General features: G+C 42.5%; 1 protein-coding gene across 1 annotated transcript in view; it reads right to left on the reverse strand.

Moving 5' to 3' along the window:
• The window catches only part of hs6st1a (heparan sulfate 6-O-sulfotransferase 1a), a 61,064-nt gene extending 44,677 nt beyond the window's left edge, over positions 1–16,387 (reverse strand). Inside the window, exon 1 of the mRNA XM_063497458.1 lies at positions 15,558–16,387. Within this exon, the coding sequence (XP_063353528.1) occupies positions 15,558–16,057 (500 nt within the window). The 5' untranslated portion in view covers positions 16,058–16,387. The remainder of the gene's footprint in view (positions 1–15,557) is intronic.
• Between the last annotated feature and the right edge of the window lie 6,043 nt (positions 16,388–22,430).

Consider the following 22,430-nt stretch of genomic DNA (forward strand, 5'->3'; position numbering starts at 1 on the left):
AAAAAGTAAAGGCTGGAGTTTGTGTAATTAGTTTAAGAATTCGTTTAAGAATAGAATAGAATAGACCTTTATTGCCATTGTACATGTACAACAAAATTGCACACCTGCACTTTAAAACAAATGCTATCTGGACTTTAGGACTTAAAATGCTATTTTGACCTATGTATACAATTCCTTGACCAGTTTATGGGTTCAGTCTATGATAACATTTACTCCATTTTTTTTTACTCAGTCTCAGTTTCAGAAAGGAAGATTATCCGGGATAACCGTCAGAGCTACACCTCGCTCCTCAGATCTGGTTTCAGAACCCCAACATACGAACGGAAACATCTTGAAGCTTCAAAACAGCACTTCAGAAACAAGTAGCGGATGCTACACCCATCTTTTACACTGACTGTGGCCTTTCCCACCTAGCTTGTTTGCAACTACCCATCAGAAAAAGTGTGAAGCCTCAAGTAGCACCAGATAGTGAGGGGTGCCTACGTAACACCTTAGAAAAACAGTTAAATAGTGCTGTATGGGAAAAAATATATTAATAATTGTTGGAATTGATATTTTTTATATTGTCATTTGTGTTTAGGAACATATAATCATTCATGCTTAGAAATATATAATCATTTGTATGCTGATAAAGTATCTTATCCTTATTAGGTCTGATAAAAGTCTGTGTGCACTTGTGTACCATGAGATGAGCGGAAGCAGCCTCGACGTTATAATTTCCATTATAGCTTTAGAAACCAGACTGTCCTGTTCTATGAAAGTGCAAGACTTCACACCTTTAAATGGTCATTTGAGATACGACCTATTGCAAGTTCCTGTTTTTATAGTTTAGCAAGACGCTTACTTCTGCTTTTCTGCATACCTCATACACACAGTTTAAGTCCATTGAAAGGCCGTATGTCTATGTATGGTATAGCTGGAAACACACACACACACACACACACACACACACACACACACACACACACACACACACACACCCACACACACAGAATACAGACACTGATGTTGTTCAGATATGCCTGCTTAAAACTGTCACGTGGTTAACTGAATTATGTGTAACCTCTGTTGTCAATAAAAGAGTGAGGCAGACGCAGAGCAGTTGGAGTTGCTTGGCGAGTCGCAGCACTGCTCTCCAACGCTCCCCTTGCAAGTAAAATGTACACTGGTATCTGTATGGTTGCTTTCAGTAACAGGTTCTGTTTACCAGCAGGGTTGACTTAAACCCAACAATAATAAAAAATAATACATGTTCAAATCAAATAAATATTTCGGCATCTTAATTTTTAAAAAATTGTCGATCAAATAACTACTTCAAAAAATATCTTAACAGTCAAATATTATTTTAGGCTCTTACGCTCAGCACACAGTAATTGCAGGGTGCACGAAAAATAATAATAATAATGACAATAAGACATTACTGTTCACTGTATGCATATACTTTTACTTTCTATACAACAAAAAGCCTTTTCAAACTTTTAAAAGTCCTTCAACAGGCACTGGCATCCTTACATAAGACCATAATTACCTCTTGTAAAAACATTAAAACCTGCTTGTTGAGCATGAAAGGTTAACTTCGGTAAGAGTTTAGATACATACGGTACATGCCCACACAAAAACAAGGTGAGTCATAAAGAAATCGCTTCTCCATACAGAGTGAACGACCACAATAACAGATTGTGGCACCCAGAGCGTCACAGTCTTTCAGTTGTGACTTATTACTTGAGAGAGAAACGCAAATAAAAGCCGGGATGATGAAAAGACATGAAGGTAGATGAAAGACGCCTGGCGCACCTACAAGAAATCTTTACAAGTTAAGAAACCGTGTGTACAAGGCCACAGAACCACATGTCCATATAAACCAGTTATAAAAGGGAAAAAAAGAGCAGGATGAACAATAAGTGTGCATATCTGTGTGTGCGAGTGTGTTTGTATGCAGTCGAGTGTGAGCCAGACTCCAACTGAGAGGGGAGGCAATAGCAATTCCCACTGACCTGAAAACTAGCTTGCCAGCCACCTCAAAATACAGAGGAATGGGAAAAAAGAGGGAGAATGTCAGTGAGCACGAATGGAGTGAAAATACAGAAAATACAGATTTAGAAATAGTGGCGAGCGGTCGTGTAGAAAAGATTTGGAAAAAAATAAAAAATAAATACCCAGGTGCAGTGAGGGGATTACAGAAGGAACGGGACTCGACGCCCCCTCTGCACCGCTGGCTCAAATGAAAAGAATGACAAGACAAAAAAAAGAGAGCGAAAACAGAGATTGACAGAAAACGATGGAAGGAAATGTGCACGAGGCATCTGCACACACCCAACAGGATGGAAAACAAGTGTGAGACAGTTTGTTTAAGTGCTGACAGGGACTCTGCATGGGTGTGTGGATGTGTGGGAGCATGTCCCTTTTTTTACTTTTGTGACTCCCAAGGTCTCCCGCGGTCAAGAGCGGATCCCCTTTCTCTCTCGTGCCCTCTTTTCATACACTTATCCCCCGCCCCCCCCCCAAACGCACACTCTTTTTTTTTCTTTTTTTTTTTAATACACTCATTCCTCGTCCCCTCCCTCTCTTTTAGCGCAGCGCTGAATGGCCCTCTCTTTCTGATGAGTGACTGATGAATGAAGTAGCTCTTTGAAGTCAAGAGTCACAGCAAGGCTGGTCAAGCGTGAAGAGATGCCGGACAAAAGATGGCAGAGAGCGAGGGGAGAACGGGAAGCAAGGGAGGAAAAGAGAGAGGGAGGGGGGGGAAAAAGCACATGTGGGGGGAACAGTGAACATCATAAAGTCTGTAAGGGACGGAGGGAGCATGTGTGTGGCAGAGAGAGCATGGTCTGCATTTTTGCATGAGTGCCTCGGACTATTCGCATTGTGATGCTCAAAAGGCCAGCATCACGCAAATGGGAAATAACCCAAGTTGTGATGAAGTGACATCTTTCTGGACTCCAGGGAGTTTCATGGACCTTAAATACCTCTACTCTCTTTCATCTATTGCTATAGACACTCAGAAGCAGAGAAAATGGCTACTGACTAGGTCTTTTGTTTTTGTTTTTTTTTAGAAAAAAAATACTCTTAATGGTACTTCTCTTTAATTAGTTTCGGTGGTTTAAGTGTTGCATTACAGTTAGTGTCTCGCCTTCTGCAAATTAATAGCCTTTTAGTCCTATAACCGGTATTTGTCTTTGTTTATGCGTAGGGTTTCTGTGTATCAGCTGCTTAATTTGAATCATTTTTTTTCCAAATCCCCCTGCCTCGCTGCCCCTTTCAGTCAACACTGTGTTTAAATTACTTTCCTAGCTGGGAAAAAGAAAAAAAAATGAAACAGAACAATCTGACTTGTTTTACTCATTGTCTGGGAACACCTTGCTTCACAATGACACACTCACCTCTGAAAGCTTCTCCGTGCTTAAAGGCTCATTGGTGGTGGGGTAACATTTGTTGAAAGCTTTGGAGCTAACACCTCAAATTACCTGGCTTTCCACTAGAGGAGAGTATGAAATTCATAGACGGCAGCGGAGTGACAAGCAGTCATTGGGAAAGCGGTTTGATAGTTATTGCTTTGGCTTCATTTGTCGAGTAATTACAGACTGGGATGCACAGCCAAGTCCAATTTTCAGAACAAGCGAAAAACACGAAAACAAAGACTGAACGATTTCAATACATCTCGAGCTCTTAATATCCAGTGTAGCAACAAGGCATGTCTTATCAGCATTTGGTGGGACTTTTGGATCCCATTTGCCTTCGACCATGGGGAGAAGACTCCATTAAAGGGAAGCGCACATAATTAACTGTTTGCCTTAAAGAGGCAGGATAAGTCTTGTCTCTCATAAACATCTAATTTACATACTCAGCTCTAATTGGGCTGTTATGTTCTACTTTCCGGGACATGTCAAAACCCTCTTAAGCACCGCTAAGTGATGCGTTTTCATGCGTTTGAACTCGTCAAAGCTCTTTTTTTGGTCATCTGTTCGGTTGTCCAATAAAATATTTTTTTAGGAGTTAGCAGGACTACCTTGGAGATAATTACAGCATACCAAAATTTCCGGGGTTTAGGCCGAGACTGGAGTGGAATGCTCGAAAGCATATTAGCAGTGGATGCCATTGACTAAGTATGAAAATAAACTTTGAAACAGATGTTCAGGCTTAGTTGGGGAGTTATCTAAAAATATCCACAACGGGCAGCACCAGGGTGCAGTGGTTAGCATGGCTGCCTCACAGGAAGGAGGTTCTGGGAATCCACACTTTACATGTTCTCTCTGTGCTCGAGTGGGTTCTCTCCGGGTATACTGGCTTCCTCCCACAGTCCAAACATGTGCATGGGGTTAGGTTAATTGGGATTTCTAAATTGGCCATAGGAGTGAATGTGATTTTCAACAGTTGTCTGTTTCTCTGTTATCCCTGCGATAGACTGATGACCTGTTTAGGATGTATTGGCCTATCCTATGCTGCGGATAGCCTCTCCCCGTGACCCTGAATTTATAACTGGTAGAAGGTGGAGAGGTGCAATGTTCAAGTTGTTGGTTTTGGTATTAGCCTTGCCTCTCCATGTGTATCTACTATAATAAATACAGCAGTTTTAAATATAAGACACTACACTGACTGCTGAAAACAGTACAGCCCCAGTGGGACTGGATTTTCCCTGCCTATTAAAACCTAAGTAACCAATCTATGTGCTTGTTAGGACAACTCCAGGGGAAAATCTGAAATATTGATACACTTTGTATCTTTTTCAAGTACTAGTCTTAAAAATATCACAACACTGTACTATGCATCTGTAGGAGCTCCTGAAGTAATTTAGTATTTTTTTTTGCATTTATTTGACAGGCTAACAAAAAGTATAAAACTGGAAGCTGGTGGAAGTTTAGTATCTTACTTAAAGACTCTAACAACACAAAGCTGTTGGAAGACATATTACATATCATGGGGGATCAAACCAGTGGTCTCACTGTTACAAGACTTCTTCCTAAACTTCTAGTATAAGGTATCAAAGGAGATATTTTAAGGAATTGACGGGCTTAGCAGACATGAAAGACCCACTCCCTAGAATTCCCTTTGTAACTTGGCAATTACCCCAAGACCACCTGATTTTTCTGTCTGTGCACATGAGGGAAAAAAAAGGCACAGACAGAGGGTGGGGGAAAAAAGAAATCCGTCGTACAGTTCCCCAGGGTGAGAGAGGGAGAGAACACTATACTCCTCCTGTGTTTATCTCAATCTCACATCAGATCAGATCACTGGCGGATAAAGGCGCATCCTGACACATCACTTCCTCTCTCTGGAGGAAGCTGACACGCGCTGGGGACTCGGAATGACAGCGGTGGTGGCGGGCAGGATGAAGAAGTAAAAGTTTTTTTTGACAGAGCGAAAGAGAGAAGGGGAAAGAAGGGGAAAACAAAGGTGAACCTGACATACTTGCAGCCCAAATCCACAGAGCCAAGTGAGATGAAGAAGAGGAGGAGGAGGAAGAGCGGCAAGAGACAAAGAGGTGAAGAGGCACTAAGAATAGTATAACTGGATTAGCTTTAACGCTGACCTTTATTTGGCAGAGTGACACTCTCTCACTTGTCTTGATCGCTCTTTAGTGCAGTTACAGGAGAGGCCTGCCCTACATTTAAAGCTCAGATCAACAAGAGTCGGTGCTGATTTTCAAACAAGGAGACGTATGGATTTAACTCTTAACTCAACCAGGCCTGTCGCATAATCTGTGTGCGTTTGTGTGCAAGAAACATCTTTTAGTAGCTGCCACCTGACGGCTACTCATACAACTGTTTGTGGTACAAGCAGTCAGCTGCGGTTCGCCTTTAATTCTGCTCAGCACAAAATAAAAACCTAAATCTCTCCGGGCAGCCTGATGAAGTTTTTATTATTTATGCCCAGCTACAGATGGTGCACAGAGGGCTGAAATGAAACCATAAGTTCGGGGGCTTGTTTCCAGAGGTAAGACAAAAACACTCAATGTCACCAGTGGCATTTGTAACATAGAACTAATCCGACAGAAGAATCCAAGGGCGAGTCAGGAGATGCCAGTTTGGATGAGACGCGGCAGCGAGTTACGGAAACGAGCGCAGATGTGACGTCACAACTACCGCTCTGCTCATACTGGAGAAAAGAAAGCAGCGAGTGACTTTTTGTTGTTCGGTTTGTCCTTGTTAATATTTAAAGTGACCACCGTCTAGCTTTTTCGCCTTTTAAAGCCTTCAGAAAATGTAGATATTATTATGCAACGTCAGTCTTATTCATGTAAATGCAGTGATTCTGGAGTCACATCCCTGGGAGGGCCTCAGAAACAAGAAACTGCATCATCTGAAGCTGACATTGTGCAGAAATAATCGTGAGGTGCACCTAAATGTTCACAAACGCACCTCGGCTTTTAGGAATTGTAACAAATCACAGCTCAAAGTTCATTATTTATATTAGAAGATAATCAGAAATACGCATTTTCAGTGACGCTCGGCAGCAATGTAAGCAACGGCGACACATTTCATCTGTGGTTTACCAGGCAAACATGCAGTCACGGGCAGGCCCACAAATCAAATTAATGTACAGTGCTGTGAACACAGATCCCACAGGACACACATTCACACGGCACACACACGGCACACATGCACCAATGAAGTTAGAGGACATGCACTCGCACACAGACACACACTGCACTTTCAAAACAACCAAAACAAAACAAGGAGCAACTCTGGTGATCTACAGCTCTGCCCTAAAGCAAAGTACACAAACCAAGTGTAGCAGAACGAGGAATTTCATTTTTTTCCTCCCCACTCTGTCTTTCCATGAATGGCATCGGTGCTTAAGTTACTTCTGGCGGGACCCTCACATGCAAACACATATGAACACACACACACAGAGACAAAAGAGTTCCTGGGATGGCATGACGGGCAGAAAAACTGAGAAGGATGATGGGTAATGGTGGGAAGAGGCGTCAAATAGTAGCAGGCAAAACCGGTCTCTTTTTGGGGATCGGTAAAAGTTAGCTCAGTGTGTGTGTGTGTGTGTGTGCACGGGCGTGTGCTGGTGTGTGAGCAGAGATGGTCACAGTCAGCTGAAACTCCTCCCCCTAACTCAAAGAGGCAGTGCAGGATTTGCATTTTTCCCACAATTCAATTAACACGCTTGTCAGCCTCGCCTCTCCGTTCACATGCCTCCTTTGGCCATCTCTCGCTCGCACACACGCAAGCATGCACCCACAGACACACATCAGCTTCGTGAATAGATTATTCATAAATCCTAGCATGCAGAAAATGGTCGCATTTATTTGTTTGTTAACAAATAAAGGAGAGGGAATGCACACTGAGAGATGAGGAGCAGCTCCGGGTTCACATCCTGTCTGGACTTGTCATATTGAGGGACGTGAAAAGACAGTGCTGTTAATGGATGCAGAGAGAGAGGCTTCCCCTAGGGATGTCTCCTTCCCTCTCTCTTTCTCTGTCCTTCTCCATCTCTGAGGAAGGAAAGAAGATGTGAGGGAGGGCAAAAGATGAGAAGTGCGATCAAAGAATAGGGAATCATTGGGTGTTAAAAGAAAGACAAGAAACTCAGAGTTGATATGTAGCGAGAGACCAGACGACGGAGACAAGGCCAAACCTCATTTAGGAACCAGAAATAAGCCACAGATGCGCTGACTTTGCCGCGGGGCTGGCTAATGACTCCAGCGAGCCTCTTGTCTGATTAATAGACTGTAATCCCATTCTCATGGATAGCATACCATAGCATTCCGCAGCACCACTCATTAACCACTATAGAAATGCTCACTAATCAGCCAGTCGCTTTTAGCTAGCAAAACTAATGCTAGGCTAGGATAATCAATAGGCGGTAATCCTGTTGGCGGAGCTGCTGCAGCGTAACACCCCTTATTACCAGCCATAGAAATGTCTGCTAATCATTCACCGCACGGTTATTTGTCCACAGGGCCGCAGAATCACTTCGGTGGCGGTGGCGAGGGTTGACATTTGACAGTCGGCAACAGAGGGTGGAAGAAAAGGAGTGACACACAGAGCGGGAGAGGCTGTGTAATGATTAAGAAACACATCACTCTTGCTTTTCTGTCCCACACTCGTGCTCTCTCTGTCTGCGTGTCTGTCGTCCGTCTTCAGCATACATCCATACTGGTCTGGTAAGACTCTGCTCTATGTTACTGTCATTCAAGTTCAATCAATCAATGACAAAAAAACCCCAACCTAATCCATAGCACTCAATCAATAATGAAGTCTTGCAGGCAGGGTAATGATAACCTTTCACATACCAACAATGGAGACGATGTTTAGCGGTCCCTCTTCTTCTCCTGCCCTTACAATCCACTGAGGTGAAACAGCTGGGGCCAATCAATTACGTGCAACGGCCTCAACTCGGCTTCACTGTACTGGTTTGATTTCTGTGCCGGTTCATGTTGACTTTAAGGTTGATTCTGTAATGCCCAACATCAACAGTTTGGTTCTAATCAGACATTTGCATCCCTGATCAACCACAGCCAACCTTTCGTCTGCTGCAAAACGTCTGCAGATGGTCTCCGTGGCACGGAGTCAAACTAAAACCCTGCGTATGTGTGTAGTGATGAGGCCCAACAGAGGTATTGGCATATTCTATTGAGCTAAAGTCTCAGCTCTGAATCCTGAGGCTGTGTTATACGTTGACGCAATGACCTGAGAATGAACCTGAGCTGAACTCCTGTAGTCAACGCGAAGCAGCAGTGAAGCACAGACCTGTCAATTCTACATTACCAAAGGAGAAAACAGATACAGACTCCATCTCAACCTTTTCTAACAGTAGAGAAATAACCATTTTACTTGAGGACAACTTGAAACAAGATTAAACTAAACAGACTACAAAGAATCAAAACCTTTAATTAACTTTTAAAAATCCCCAAAACAAAACTATTTGCTGTATGATAACAAATGATTATCATTTTTCCCAATGCAAGATAAAGCTAAATGACAAATTAGTAGTGCAGTGTTTACCGATCCACCTGACATTATCCACTGTCCTGTTAAAGTCTCAAATAGGCTGTGAGCAACAAGTTGATATTTGAAGCTTTTGGCACGTCTGTGGTGGCTTCATTATTCAACTCCACACTAAAGCATTTTAAGCTTTAAAAAGAAAACTTCAAATAAAACAGGTTGAGCAGCAAGAACTTTGGATTATCGGCCTGGTGGCAGCTTATACAGATATACAACCTATAACAAAACTTCTTTCGGTATGGTCTCCCAAACGTGCATGGAGGGGGGGTCTTCGCCCACCACAGATGCACTTCTGTGCAGTCCTCTAAAACCCTAACTGTGCATTTCTGGAAGCTGATGATGCATCGGTCTGCTGAATGCTGATTACTGGGAACGGGAGAACCATGAAATAAAACTTCAAAGATCAAAAAATACAGAATGAAACACACAGACGGTGGCCTCAGTGGTCGCTTTTCATTGTTTCAGCTCTCTGTTTTACTTCAACTTTATAAGTTATAACTTCGCTCTTCTCTGCGGTTGGATGACAGACCAACAACAGCACAAGCAAGAGTGGTCTACAGAACGGCTGGACCACATACTTTGTACACTGTCTCCATCTGACAACTGATGCTCTCTGCAGGTAGATGGACTGCGAACGTGCTATCCCTGCTGAACCATAAATTCTGCTTTATTCCTAAGGGGTCGCCATAGTGGATGGATCTGCATATTTAATTTGGCATGGATTTTTACACTGGATGCCCTTCCTGTCACCTCCTACAGCAAGTGTTTGATATTTTACTTAATTACCAAACAGGTCATAACAACTGTCATTGATCAATTGTGTGTGCTTTGAAAACTCCATTAATCTACTAATGTTCCCAAGACTAAATGTAAACATCCATCCAGACATTTATCACTGCATGTCCACTGTACAAACATGATATTCATCAGGTAAAGTAAAGCAGCTACTGGTATTATTCATGAGAGATAAACCCAATCAGAGCCTGGTTTCTAGGAAGATAAGCAGGCTTGCCTGAGAAGAAAAGGGGATTTGAGTTCATGAAGGGAATAACTGGCTGGACCGATGTGGGAATGTTTGTCGGGAATACTATAACCGCAGCCACAGGATGAACGGACGTAACCGGCTTTGGTGTGCCTGGCCGCCAGCGCTTAAACCCGGCTAATCTGATTGGATTAACACTGACCTGCCTGACTACACATGAGCGCGTGCATGTACTCGCATAGACAAACACACACACACACGTATGATATGCCAATCAGCCGTGGCTGCCTCTGCAAAGTTAATCTGGATGCTGGGTTGCGCTGGCTGGCTGACTGGCATCATGCTGGGCTACCACATGCATACGCATCCGCTCTCACGCCACACACACACACACTTACTCAGAGAGCCATCTTAGGGTGCAGTGATTTGTGCTGTGAATCTGAAACAGACCTATTGAAAGAAGAGTAATGCCCAGTGCTTGACAACCGTGCTAATTGACTAGCCCCCTCCCCAGCAATGAAACTAAACGTTTTCACCCTTCCATCCTTTATCTTTCCAATCATTCCCTGACAGCTCTCCTCTTGTCCCACACTCATTCCATCCTCTTCCTCATATTACTCTTCATCGCCGCCATCTCTTCTTCTGTTCCCCCCCTGCCATCGTCCCCTCCCCTCCCTCATACTCATACATGTAATCATTCATTAGAACCAAGGCAGTTGTCCATTAGGCAAAGCAGCCATTTTGGAAATTGCAGCAAATCTTCCATGAAAAGACATTTCCTCTAATGCAGTAGTCACGCTCGGGGGGAGAGCGAGAGAACGATGGCAAAGGAAGGAAAGAAAGACAACGGGGCCGAGATGGATGGAAAAGTGAAAGAGAGACAGCAAGAGAGCCCCCAGCCATAAAGCCACCAAGCAGAAAGCAAGCCTGCTGTTTGATTAGAGTGACACCGTCATGTGGACGGAAGGAGGGAGGAAAGGATGGAAGGAGAGGGAGGGAGGGAAAGTGTTTTAGAGACAAGCCAAGGGGGGCTGAAGAGGAGGTGGGGGAGAAAGAAACAGGGCGTGATTTGAAAGAGGACTGAGACTAAGGCAGTAAAATTAGCCCCATCACTTTGCTTACTAAGACACTCTTTGACACGCCAGGATTAAAAAAAAGAAAAACAGGCACACACAGTCATGAGATGTGTGTATACACACACACACACACACACACACACACACACACACACACACACACACACACACACACACACACACACACACTTCCAGAGGACAGATGGTTTCCCCCATTTGAAAGTGGTGCTTTAATTTGAGTAAAGTGATAGGAACCCCCTTAACCAATTAGAAGCGCCATATCTTAAGCATTGCATTTGACTGTTTGTTTCACACACTTATTAGTGGACGTGTGTGAGTGCGAGATAGTGTGTCCCATGGGATCAGTGAGGAACATTAAAACTGGTATAAGGAGTGGGAAGATGACAAATCCACTCTCAGTGGCGCTCTGCTGAGTAAGTGAGTTACTTTCTCCCACAATGCCACTGTTCATCTCGATCTCATCTAATCACCAATCAAAGCCAGACCTGTCTCCCCCATTACCAACTATTCATCACGCTGCAGCTTGCTCCTTTTAATGCGCTTTGCTCTGAAGCTGCCACATTTATCTCCGGACCAAACTATGTCCAATCAACTGTTTTATTTTCTTCAAAAATATTTAGGATTCACTGTATTTAAAAGAAAAAAAAGAAACCATACTTTAAAAATGTTGAAGAAAGTAGATAAAGCTGCTGTTAGGCTCTCTTCAAGTGGAAATATTCAGAAGAAATGGTGCAACGGACTCATCTGTTCAATCAATAACTAATCCAGCCATAACAACTGGGCTTGGAAAGTGTTACAGCATCAATACAAAACAGCTCCCAAATCCACAAATGTTTTGGAAATCTCATAAGGGTAATTATGATTCTCTCTAGCTCTTATTAAAAGGGCAGCATGCCCCCATATAAACATAATTGGAAACAGTTAATAAATCAGGCAACTGTCAAGTATCGCAGAATTTTATTAATGGATGCACTTGTTTGGACAAAAACGTATTGATACTTCTTTCACAAAAGGCTTGAAAGTATTTTTTGGTTTTTGCTGGTATGCTTAATCAGCAGAACAAAACAAGCAAAGACACATTTCTTTGATTTCATCATCACGTTAAAGAAGTCATTCCCAAAGTCAAGAGTCCTACAGCCTACTTAAAAACCTGAAAATCCAATGAACCCACCCAATCTTAAATTGTGATGCGTTTCCTTGAAATTTTTATTTAATACAAACAAACAAACAGAAACAGGCTCTTGGCTATAAATTGCTAATGCTACCAAGTCATATGCATACTGCTGAACCAATGAGTGACCCACCTGCCACTTTGACACAAACTTCAATACAAAAGCAGTAATGAGTACTGTGACAGACTAACCACCTCATATTACCAGTTTTAATTAACGTTTGACATCAATACACAAATTTAAATAAATATGGAACTGTACATACTTGTGAGTAATCTCAAACTGAATTTCTCTTAGTAATTTGCCCCACATGCAATACCTTTGTGGCCCACCAGGGGGCCCCGCCCGCAATTTGGGAATCACTGCATTAAAGCATAAATCAATCAAAATGGGACAAAATATAATCAAAAAGGAAAACAATTTAAGAATGAAACATTTCATTAATGATAATTACATATTCTATGCGTCTTAATTTCACTCCAGCTCAGTGTGTGCATCTGCACTGTTTTACTGTCATTTCTCTCCTCTGCGCTCTGTTTCACCATGTGACTGAGCGAGGAGTAAAAGCTTTAAAACACTTTAGCTCCACTTAAACCCAAAGACGACCCCAGCGTCCGAAAGTCAGCCCTAAAATCTCCTAGTTATTATTATTATTTCTTAATATGCATCCCACATGAAGCTAGTAGCAAGAGACAACACTGCAAGAAGCTCTGCTGGTAGAGAAGCCAATCCTGACCACGACCCTGGTGGCTCTCCTGCTGATGTCATTACAGCTGCAACCCCACCGATAAGCTTCCTCAACCCTCCCATCCACTTCTGGAGACAGTTAACCTCGGGGAAACACTGCAAGGCTAACCCTCGTAGCCTGCTACACGGATGAAAAGGACTGGTGTGCTGCCAAAACACTGTGGGGAAAAAGCTCATCAATTTTCATTTAGGGCGTGTGAACATAAAGACGTGAAGTAGTTGTTTGGCTTACATTAAAACTCAGGAAATATCCATATCATACAGAGCACAGCATACCAAGCAAAGCCAAACTGAATGAGACGTAACAGTTTGGGATGTATTCACATCCCCTTACAGTAGTAGTGGTAGCCATCTTTAGTGACTTGTCCACTATTAAATCTTAAATACGTTTGTTTGTCTGGACTTTATTCAGGTTTTCCTGCAGATATATATTTTTTGTTGACAGCCAGGTGGTGTATTTATGTGCCTCAATCCAGCTGATGGAAATGGTCCTAATTCACATTTTATTTTTGCAGCATTTGAGACGTTTGTGTAAAATCCACTCGACAGCTGTATGAGCGCACAGCTGCAGAGAGAGGGATGCTGGATCTGTCAGCACAACAACTGCTCCTGCTACATAGGTTTTTTTTTAAATAATCATTTTCAGTTTCACACAGATATAGATTCACTCAAACCCACTTCCTCAAACATAAACGCACTACGAATATACGCAGTTGATCGGAAAGCTACGGGTTGGGGGGACACCGAGAAATGCCACACTGACACCTTTAAATTCACGCTTTAACTCGCCTTTGCGCGACAATGCCCTCAAGATAAATGCTCCCAGCATTATAAGAGTGGCACAAGAGGACCGAACAATGAGGACAGAGGCCAGAAAAAGAGGCAATGAGGGAGAAAAAGGAACAAACAGAACCGTGACAGAGAGAGAAACAGAGAGTGCTTCTTGTTTCTTTGCAGTTATTCACTTCTCTTCTTTGTGAAAGTTGCGCTGTACACAGCTTGGAGCAGCACTGTTTTCTTTAGGGCGTTTTTACCCTTGCAGTGCCTTGTTTTTCCTGCCCCGAGTGCTCAGACAGTCGATTACACCCGGGCCAAGCGATCATCTCTGTCATCTGTGCTCTCACCCGTGCATATTTACTCTCATCTTCTCTGCCTTCTTGTCTCGTTCTTTTCCTGTGGCCTCTTCAGGTGCACGCGGGCTCAGAAACTGTTCACAAAGTGATGAAAGGCAGTTTATCCTGCATCCACTGTGATATCTCAGCCCTCCATGCAGAATGGCCGAACACGTTATCACCTCTGCCCCAGGGAAACCACAGGAGTCAGGACAGACGCCAGTAGCAAATACCACTGCTAGTGTGTGTGTGTGTGTATGCGTGTCCCAGTGGTAATAATCACCCGGATTAGAGCGGAGCCAAACCCCCGCAGGGTCCCCCGATCTCCCTCCCCCTCTACCAGCCAAGCCCAGCCCAGCCTGCAGCACTGATCCCCCAGTCTGAGCAGCCATGGGAAGCAGAGCAGCCGGCCTGACATCTCCACCACGCCTGGCTGCCAGACAGACAAATTTCCACAATTTCTAATCCCTCTTTGTCCTATTGATCATCCATACCCAAAATAAAATATTGAACAAGCTCAGACAACACAAAGACACATAACCCATTCAACAAGCGTACCCTTTAACCACAGGGGTGCAGTGAAATGGAAGTTGATACAGCCGTCAATATGTCTGGGTGAGGGATGCAATATGTGGGCAACAACAATGGGGAAGGCGTGGAGAAGAAATGGGTTATAACTTAATAAGAATGCGCATTGTGTCTGGGTACCTCGCAGTCAAAGCGAGGGATTATTACTGAGCGGAAATGTTGCCTGGATGTATTACAACCCTCCTGAAATAAATTCAGCCAAATCTCAGTGTACGATTCAGTGGGAGGGCACCCTGATATTGGCACCGATCAACAATTGTCAGAGATGCTGCTGAGCTCCTGTGGCATTTCGTGACAGTGCGGTGTTGAAATGTCAATCAACATTTGCCTCTCAGCATCTATTCTCGACCTACAGATAGATGACTTTATGAAAATTATATGGTAATGCTGTCCCATGCAGAGAACAACACATCCGTGAAGAAGCTGTGGGGATTTTCATGCGTTTGTTGCATTCGTTTATGAGACTATAACACCTTTATATTACCCTCTGTTGTGCTTTATCTTCTCTGGGATCACAATAACAATCCTGTGATTAAAAAACAAAACAAAAAAAACCCTGCTCCAGGTGGACTTTTGATATTTTTATGAGGAGAGATGAGCTTTAAACCACTGATTATTATGCCTTTTAAAATGTCTCCAAGGGAATGAGGTAAAAGATGTCATGAGCAGAAAGAAGCTGCTAAGAACTGAAAGGTAGTTTGACTGAGTGACATAAGTTTATTTATCAACTGTAAGTTTTTACGAGCTTTCAGTGACCTTATTGTACCTCCAGTGGAGAACAGCTCTAAAGTTTCAGACAAACAAAATCCTCCGCAGTTTGGGGGAATAGATCCTAAACCACACTTTGTGTCTTTTTCATAGTCTACAGTAGCCTGACTACACCAAACACCTCCGAGTCTCACCTCAGGGATTTCTGCTTGTTCTCCTTCTTGTTGAGGACCCCCGGCACACAGTTGGTGAGCTCCGTCCAGTCTGCGTGCAAACCGCAGCTCCAGCCGGTGGAGAACCGAGAGAATAGCCAGGTCTCCTTGCGGTTCGGCCGGTAGCAGGTACACTTCTTTTGGCCCGGTCTGCAGTCGCAGGGGACCTCCAGACGGACATTCTGCACCAGGTGCCTACCGAAGGTAGTCCCCCCGGTCTTCTGGATGTGCAAAAACACGATCACGTCCTCCCCTTTAATTTGGAAATCAATCGTCCTCTCCAGGTCCCTCACGGGGAAGTAGTATTTCTTAACGTAGTGGGGGTCCGGAGTGGGGAAGATGTCCCCCTCGTCTTCTTCCGTGAAATAACCGTGCGGGGAGCCGAAATTGATCACCCCGGGGGCCACGTACTGATAGAGAATCAGCATAAAACACACGGATCCGACGACGATCAACAAGAATTTGCTGCTCCTCTCGACCATGATCCTTCCCAGTGCGGTCCCTACAGCACGCTACCATTTCCCAGTCAAGCCGACAACGGGGAGCAGGGCGCTCGGCTTCTTCATTTTTGCTTTCCCCCCTCCGAAAAGGAATCGTTTTCGGGGCTCAACAGTGGCTCATTCCGCTTCGAGGCGACCGGCGAAGTTGGCTCATGGCTCACCGCGACCGTTCAACACCGTGAAAGACGCATCGTAACTCGCTCGGAGAGCCCCTCGGAGCCGACCCGCTCCCGTTTCACTTTACTTTGGTGTCCAGTCAACACAACAGGCTCACTGCATCACAGTGGAGCTATGTACCCAGGATGCAGCGCGAAACCTACCTTTCAACCTCTCTCACTCCCTCTCTCTTTCTCTGAAAATCAAGTGAAAGGAGAATCGCTTTAATTTGTTGGTTGACATGTAACGATCGCGGCATTTACCAGCAGCCAATAGACAGCGAGATAGAGCGTTACAGTAACGAGCTGTAGTTAAATACTTTGTATTGGATTATTTTACAAACAGGGGGATTTGAACGAGTCATAGTGGTTATAATGTTGTATTCTGAGTTTATGTTTTCACTTTCAAAATACATTTGCTCTTTTCAGTTTACTTTTATTGTTTAAATCCTTCAGTTTTTGCTTGTTCTCATTAATATCAGCGTAGCTTTTAGACTTTTTTTCCCCTTAAATTATTCTAATGTGGAAGCCAAGATTTAGAGGAGTTCTGAGCACACAGATAACTAAAAGTGAACTAAAAACTGGGTGTGGAAAAAACATTAACACATAAATGGTAATAAAAATAAAACCTATAGCTTAAAAAAGTAATAGGAATGTCAAAGTAAAAAAAAAATAAATAAAAAAAATATTAAGTGAAAATGAAAACATTTCAGACATTTTTTTTTTTACTGAACTGGAACTCAACTCTGGGAATTACCTGGAACTCAACTGAAGTGAAAACAGAAACGAAACAGAAATCAATACCAAACTATAAATACCAAATTCTAAAATTAACTGATAGGACACTTTGTGCTGGCAGCACACTTACAGCATGTAGACGACCCATGACTCCATAAACAAACGTAGCAAAATCCATCTGGCAAGTTGTGCTTAGAAAAAGTTCCAAACTGACCTTAGTGTGTTTTGTAAGTACATATTATTGTTTCACCAGGAACAACACACATTTATGTACATAAAAATACAAAAGAATAGAAGATGTAATGTAATGTAATGCCGGATTAAAGCAGAACTGCTAATCTACGTCTGTGGTTCCATGCCAGGTCACATGAAAATGTCCCAATTAACAAAGACATTCAACAAAAACTAACACAATAAAACACCATACAGAAAATGCCCTACCTCACCAGGACTGAGTTATAGTTTTGTTTCAGAAAAATGACTTCAAATAAAAATAAATTAATTTTTATTTTAAACCTTTTTATACACACTCATCACAAATGGTAAATTTTTAGTAACTGCAGAGTCGTTAAGATATCTCTGGAGTTGAAATAGTCTGTACAGCACCTGTGATGAGCCTATAAATGCTGCAGTCTCAGGGGCTTTGGGGACCCGGCTCCTGTGGGTCTGTGTGGCATTTACTCTGCAGTAATTTGATTATTCACAGACCTGTTTGCTAATACCTTCCCCTAACGGAAAACAAAAGCTGGAGTGGATGATCCTTAAACGGCCCCTGCATTTTTAATTAGTTTCAAAAGATCTGGCAAAAAGACAATGATTTTCTGAAAATATAGCCTTTTTTATGTGTTTGTAAGGACACTACTTCTTAAATTTTTAAAGACATTTTCTCAAAAAACACATTACTTATAAATCCACATTTTTATAGGCACATATTTTATTTAAAATCTTCTAACTTCCTTTTGTTGTTATTTATTTTATCTCTGTTTTCATCTTTAGATTGGGGTAACTCAATATTGTGTTAATTTTCCTCTTGCTCAATAAATTAAGAATTTATATAAATATATTTATATAAATAGCTTCGAAATCTCCATCACAAAGAACACACTTCACACGGCCAGAAAAGCAGCATTAGGTACAAGTTTCTGTTGAGCAAAGCTCCCCTAGCTCATTTACTAGAAAGCACCGAATGCCCGACAACCATGAGATCAACCTTCCCCCGGTGCTTCACGTTGCTTCTCGCGTTGCTCCCGCTGGTGGTCAGCAAAGAGTCCTCCTGCTCGCGTTTCTTCGAGGCAGCCTTCCAACTTGTCAGGCATATTTACGCGATTCCTCGGGGCGATTAATGTCGAACATGTTTTGACTGATCACATGTGCGAGTGGAAGAGAGAGGCATGTTTAAACATCCAGGTGCTGCTTCATCACAGCTGACGGCGTGTTTTCTTTGCCCTCCCTGCGGTTTAGCTCGCAGGTTCTCACACATTTGTTATTGCAGATGTTTATTGTGGTAATGTGACAGAGCGAAATGACTGTGCCTCTAATCTCGCCAAACTACCCGCCCCGATTCCCACATGTCTCTTAAATGAGGCTTAATCAGGAAGATCGGCCTCATCAGCAGACTGGGGTTGTGAAAACAGCAGTTTGTTGGCTGTGGGTGATAGTAAATAAGTAAGCAAGTAAGGTATGAGGGTATGCTTTCACTTAGAGAGGTTTGGGTTGATGTTGAGTTACCGTTGAGTCAGGCTGTAATTGGCCTCGTGGTTCTTCATGATTTGATTATGGAGAACTACTTATATAAATATTCTTTCATTTTCCTTCTTTTTTAGCTACTTTAAAGCTACCCCCCCCCCCCCCCCCACACACACACACAAAAGCTTTAATCGTTAAATATTCTTGGGTTTTACCGTTATTGATAACACGGTTCCCTCAAATTAATAAAAAAAATGCACAAAACAGACCGTGATTGGTATTAACATGTCTTACACTGATCGTTCAAATCCCTTGAAAATGTTGAAACATGGGCAGTATGACTTTTATGACTCTCTTTTTTTCTCACATTCAGTTAATTGGTAACACATAAACTAAATACATCAAAACCGAATGCCTCTCACATTTAAGTTAGGCAGATCAGAAGCACAGCCAGCAACAATTATAGTTTGTTTTACTGCAGGGAAGCTCAGGTCAGGTGCACTGGCTGCTTGTCAGCAATGTCACAGGGAACTGCAGATGCAATCAATATGGCAGGGTTTTGTGGCTTGGTTGAAAACAGGCAATGTATATGAGGCGCTGTGGATTTTGTGCAACAAGTGTGCAAAACTCACCACATTGGGAATCAGCAACTCTGTTTAAGCCCTGAAGATCTCAGATCCGCTATCTTGGATGTGTCGCTTCAATGTTCACAAACAGCCTCAGCCAAACCACAAAACCCAAGCAACTCTTACATTACCTAATCTTGTTTTTTTCCTTTCAGTTTTTCTTAGAAAAAAAAAGTGATATTAAAAAGGCTTAAAAATCTAACACGGCTTAAGCTGCAGGAACCCCAAAGAGATATTAACAAATTGATTTTGATACAGATTCTCTCCACGTGTTATTCCAGAGGTTACATAGTCCATTTGAAGACCTTCCCTAATCAATTAAAGAGGCCAGAGGAGACTATAACCATTTTAAACCTTCAGAGGGCAACTGCACTAATGTGTTATAATTGATGTAGCATGAGTAGAATGATTAAACGATTGATTCCTAATAAAGCTATGTGTTAGTCACAAACCCTTAACAATATTGTCCCTTATTAGAGTGTAGTTATTTGCTCTGTGAGCTATCTCAATAAAGGGACACCGCTGCTAACAGACTCCAAACCACAAATGCCTTTGTTTGCCTGAGGAAAATCTGGCTCACATCTGAAAGTTGTCTGTGTAAATAGATTTGTGGTTTAAAGTCTGCGTCCAGGCATTCCTCTTGTTATTGGCAGCGCTTTTACAGGAGCCTTTCACCTTCTTGCCTTGTGCGTGTAATTATACGCCTTCCTTTACAGCTTGTAAGCATTTTTTTTTTAGATGTTTTCTATTATCATAATGGCATTTAATGATGCCAGTTTGGACTTTAGAAACATAAAGCAGGCATTATAAACAAAACAAAGCAAACATTTAGACTTATCAACTTCACTCAACAAATAATGAAATCGCAGGAATTTGAACTGCTGATTATTCGGTCGATAAAACATCTAACGAAAACGTTTAAATAAGACAAAGAATGGCAGCAAATGCTACTTTGGGAAAGCTGCGCGTCTGCCTGCTAGCAAGAAAGCCATCATATGGAAAGGGCTGCAGACAAAACTGCCAGCAAAAAGAGTGACTGTGCCACGTCTATCGCTGAAATAAACTGTAGAGAGACATTGACCTTTACCTGAAGAGTAAATTATGATCAAGACGTGAAATATGGGGGGGGGAAAAATCACAGATAGATGTGCACTTGGACGCATGTTCCTGAGAGATGCTGTACATGTGTTAGTGTCACATTGCCCATGTTAATCAAATATTAAAGCCTGAAATGTTTAATTAAAGTGGTCCTACTGCTCATTTTCTTATATATGAGACAAACTTGAATGTGATAATAATATTATTATTAATGTTGTCAGGATATGTGCAAGTAATCCTTGTCTTCAGACTGCTCCAAATACTTTTTCTTGGATCTCTATGATGTCAGTGAGTATGGAAATCCCTAATATGGTCATCTCAGGCACGCAGCTCTGGCTATGAGCGCATAAGCCCCACCCAACTGCTGTTCAAACCATCTGTTTATGAAAGGCAGCCAATCATAGCAAAGTTGGCTTAAAGGGAGCCAACGAAACCCAGTATATCAAAGCAAAGCTACTCCAGTACAGTCCAAGAATATCAAGTTGGGAAAAAGCAGGAAAAGTCTGCTGTAAAATAAAGTTGCAAGAAATATGTTTATTTATTTTTTTATTTTCTTCTTTCATCCCCATCTGGTCATATGCAGCACAAAACTCTTCTGTCATCCCGCACACATCCCCGACATCTCCTCTGAGCTTTCCCGAGCCTTGTGGAAGCCACATGTGCATCTTCACGACTTCACCAAAATCCTGAATCTGCAGGCACATCACGTGAGTTCACTACGCCCGCTGCATGATAAGCACTCCTGCTTGGCTCCGTCTTGGACTGTTTGCACCTTGACAAGCAAAAGCATTTTTTCCTGAGATTATCCCAGCATGTCTGGATCTGAGTGTGTGAGGGTGAGCCAGCACGAGCGAGCCAGTCTCCCGTCTTGAATAATTCAGCCCGCTTATTTACATGTGCTTTACTTACAGTGAAGCAGCATCCGCCTGTCACACTGCTGTTAAACACACTCGTGATTATGAGTTCTGCCTCGCCCCTGGCATTACCCAGTTGTATTAAATACTGGGAGAGTCTATATATGTGTGTCAGACTGAGAGAGAGAGTGCAAGTGAGAATATTAATACTGTGTGTTTGGCAGTGTTAACTTGTGTGTGTGTTCTGCTCCCGCCATGCGCAGTGCCATTACGAGCAGCGTTACTTAAAGAAGATGGATGTCACTGAGTGTGTTGCCCTCTGGCTTGGGTATAGAGATATGACAGTCTGTTTATCATGAGAACCAGTTTATTGTTGCCTTTGCATAATGTTGCTGTTTAGATGGATATTTCCATGCTGTTTCCAGAGGCTTTGACTTGTGGATTATGTCCCGCTTCAGTGTCCATGCACACATCGAGTCTCTCTATTTCTCTTGTACAAATGCATTATATTAATGTGTCTGAAGCACAATGTATAGATGAGATTTATTTTGTGATAATGAGATGAGAGTCACTTATTTTACAGGGTGGCTACATGATCCTTAAAAAGCATGAACTCTCTTAAATGCATAATTTTAAAAAGCGTTAAAAACATGAAATTGTTTCCAATTGTCTTAATTGTTTTGTACACAATGTTGCTTTTAGATACTTAAACCTTATTTTTTTGTGTGCAAGTAGTTATTGTTTAGTTAGCCCAAGAATACCACTAGTGGAAGCCTTGACGTAATGATGAAGTTAAAGGCTCTGCTAGCCAGCCTGCTAGTTAGATCCAGTAATGAGGAGACGTGAGCTTAATGCTAAATGTCTTGATTGGAATAAATGTTATTTCAATAAGGAGAGGTCATTAGAAGGAACTGAATGTGATTTATTGATATACAGAATTCAATTTAGCTACTTGGCAATTAGACTCCGATGGCCCATTGCAGCAGAACAGAATCCCAGTGGTGATAGGATTTAGGGCAGGACCCCCCCCAGAGTCTAGGCGCTGGCGGTGGTGAAGATAAAGAGGGGGAGGAGGTGCGTTCCATGAAGGAGACTGCAACGGAGAATGACAGATGAGCAGTGAGATTTAAAGTAGGCAGAGTGATTAACTTAAAGGAGGCAGGCAGAAAGATGATTGGACTAGAGCAGGGATGTCAAA

Source organism: Pelmatolapia mariae, linkage group LG16_19 (genome assembly GCF_036321145.2).
Source record: "Pelmatolapia mariae isolate MD_Pm_ZW linkage group LG16_19, Pm_UMD_F_2, whole genome shotgun sequence".
NCBI lineage: Eukaryota > Metazoa > Chordata > Actinopteri > Cichliformes > Cichlidae > Pelmatolapia > Pelmatolapia mariae.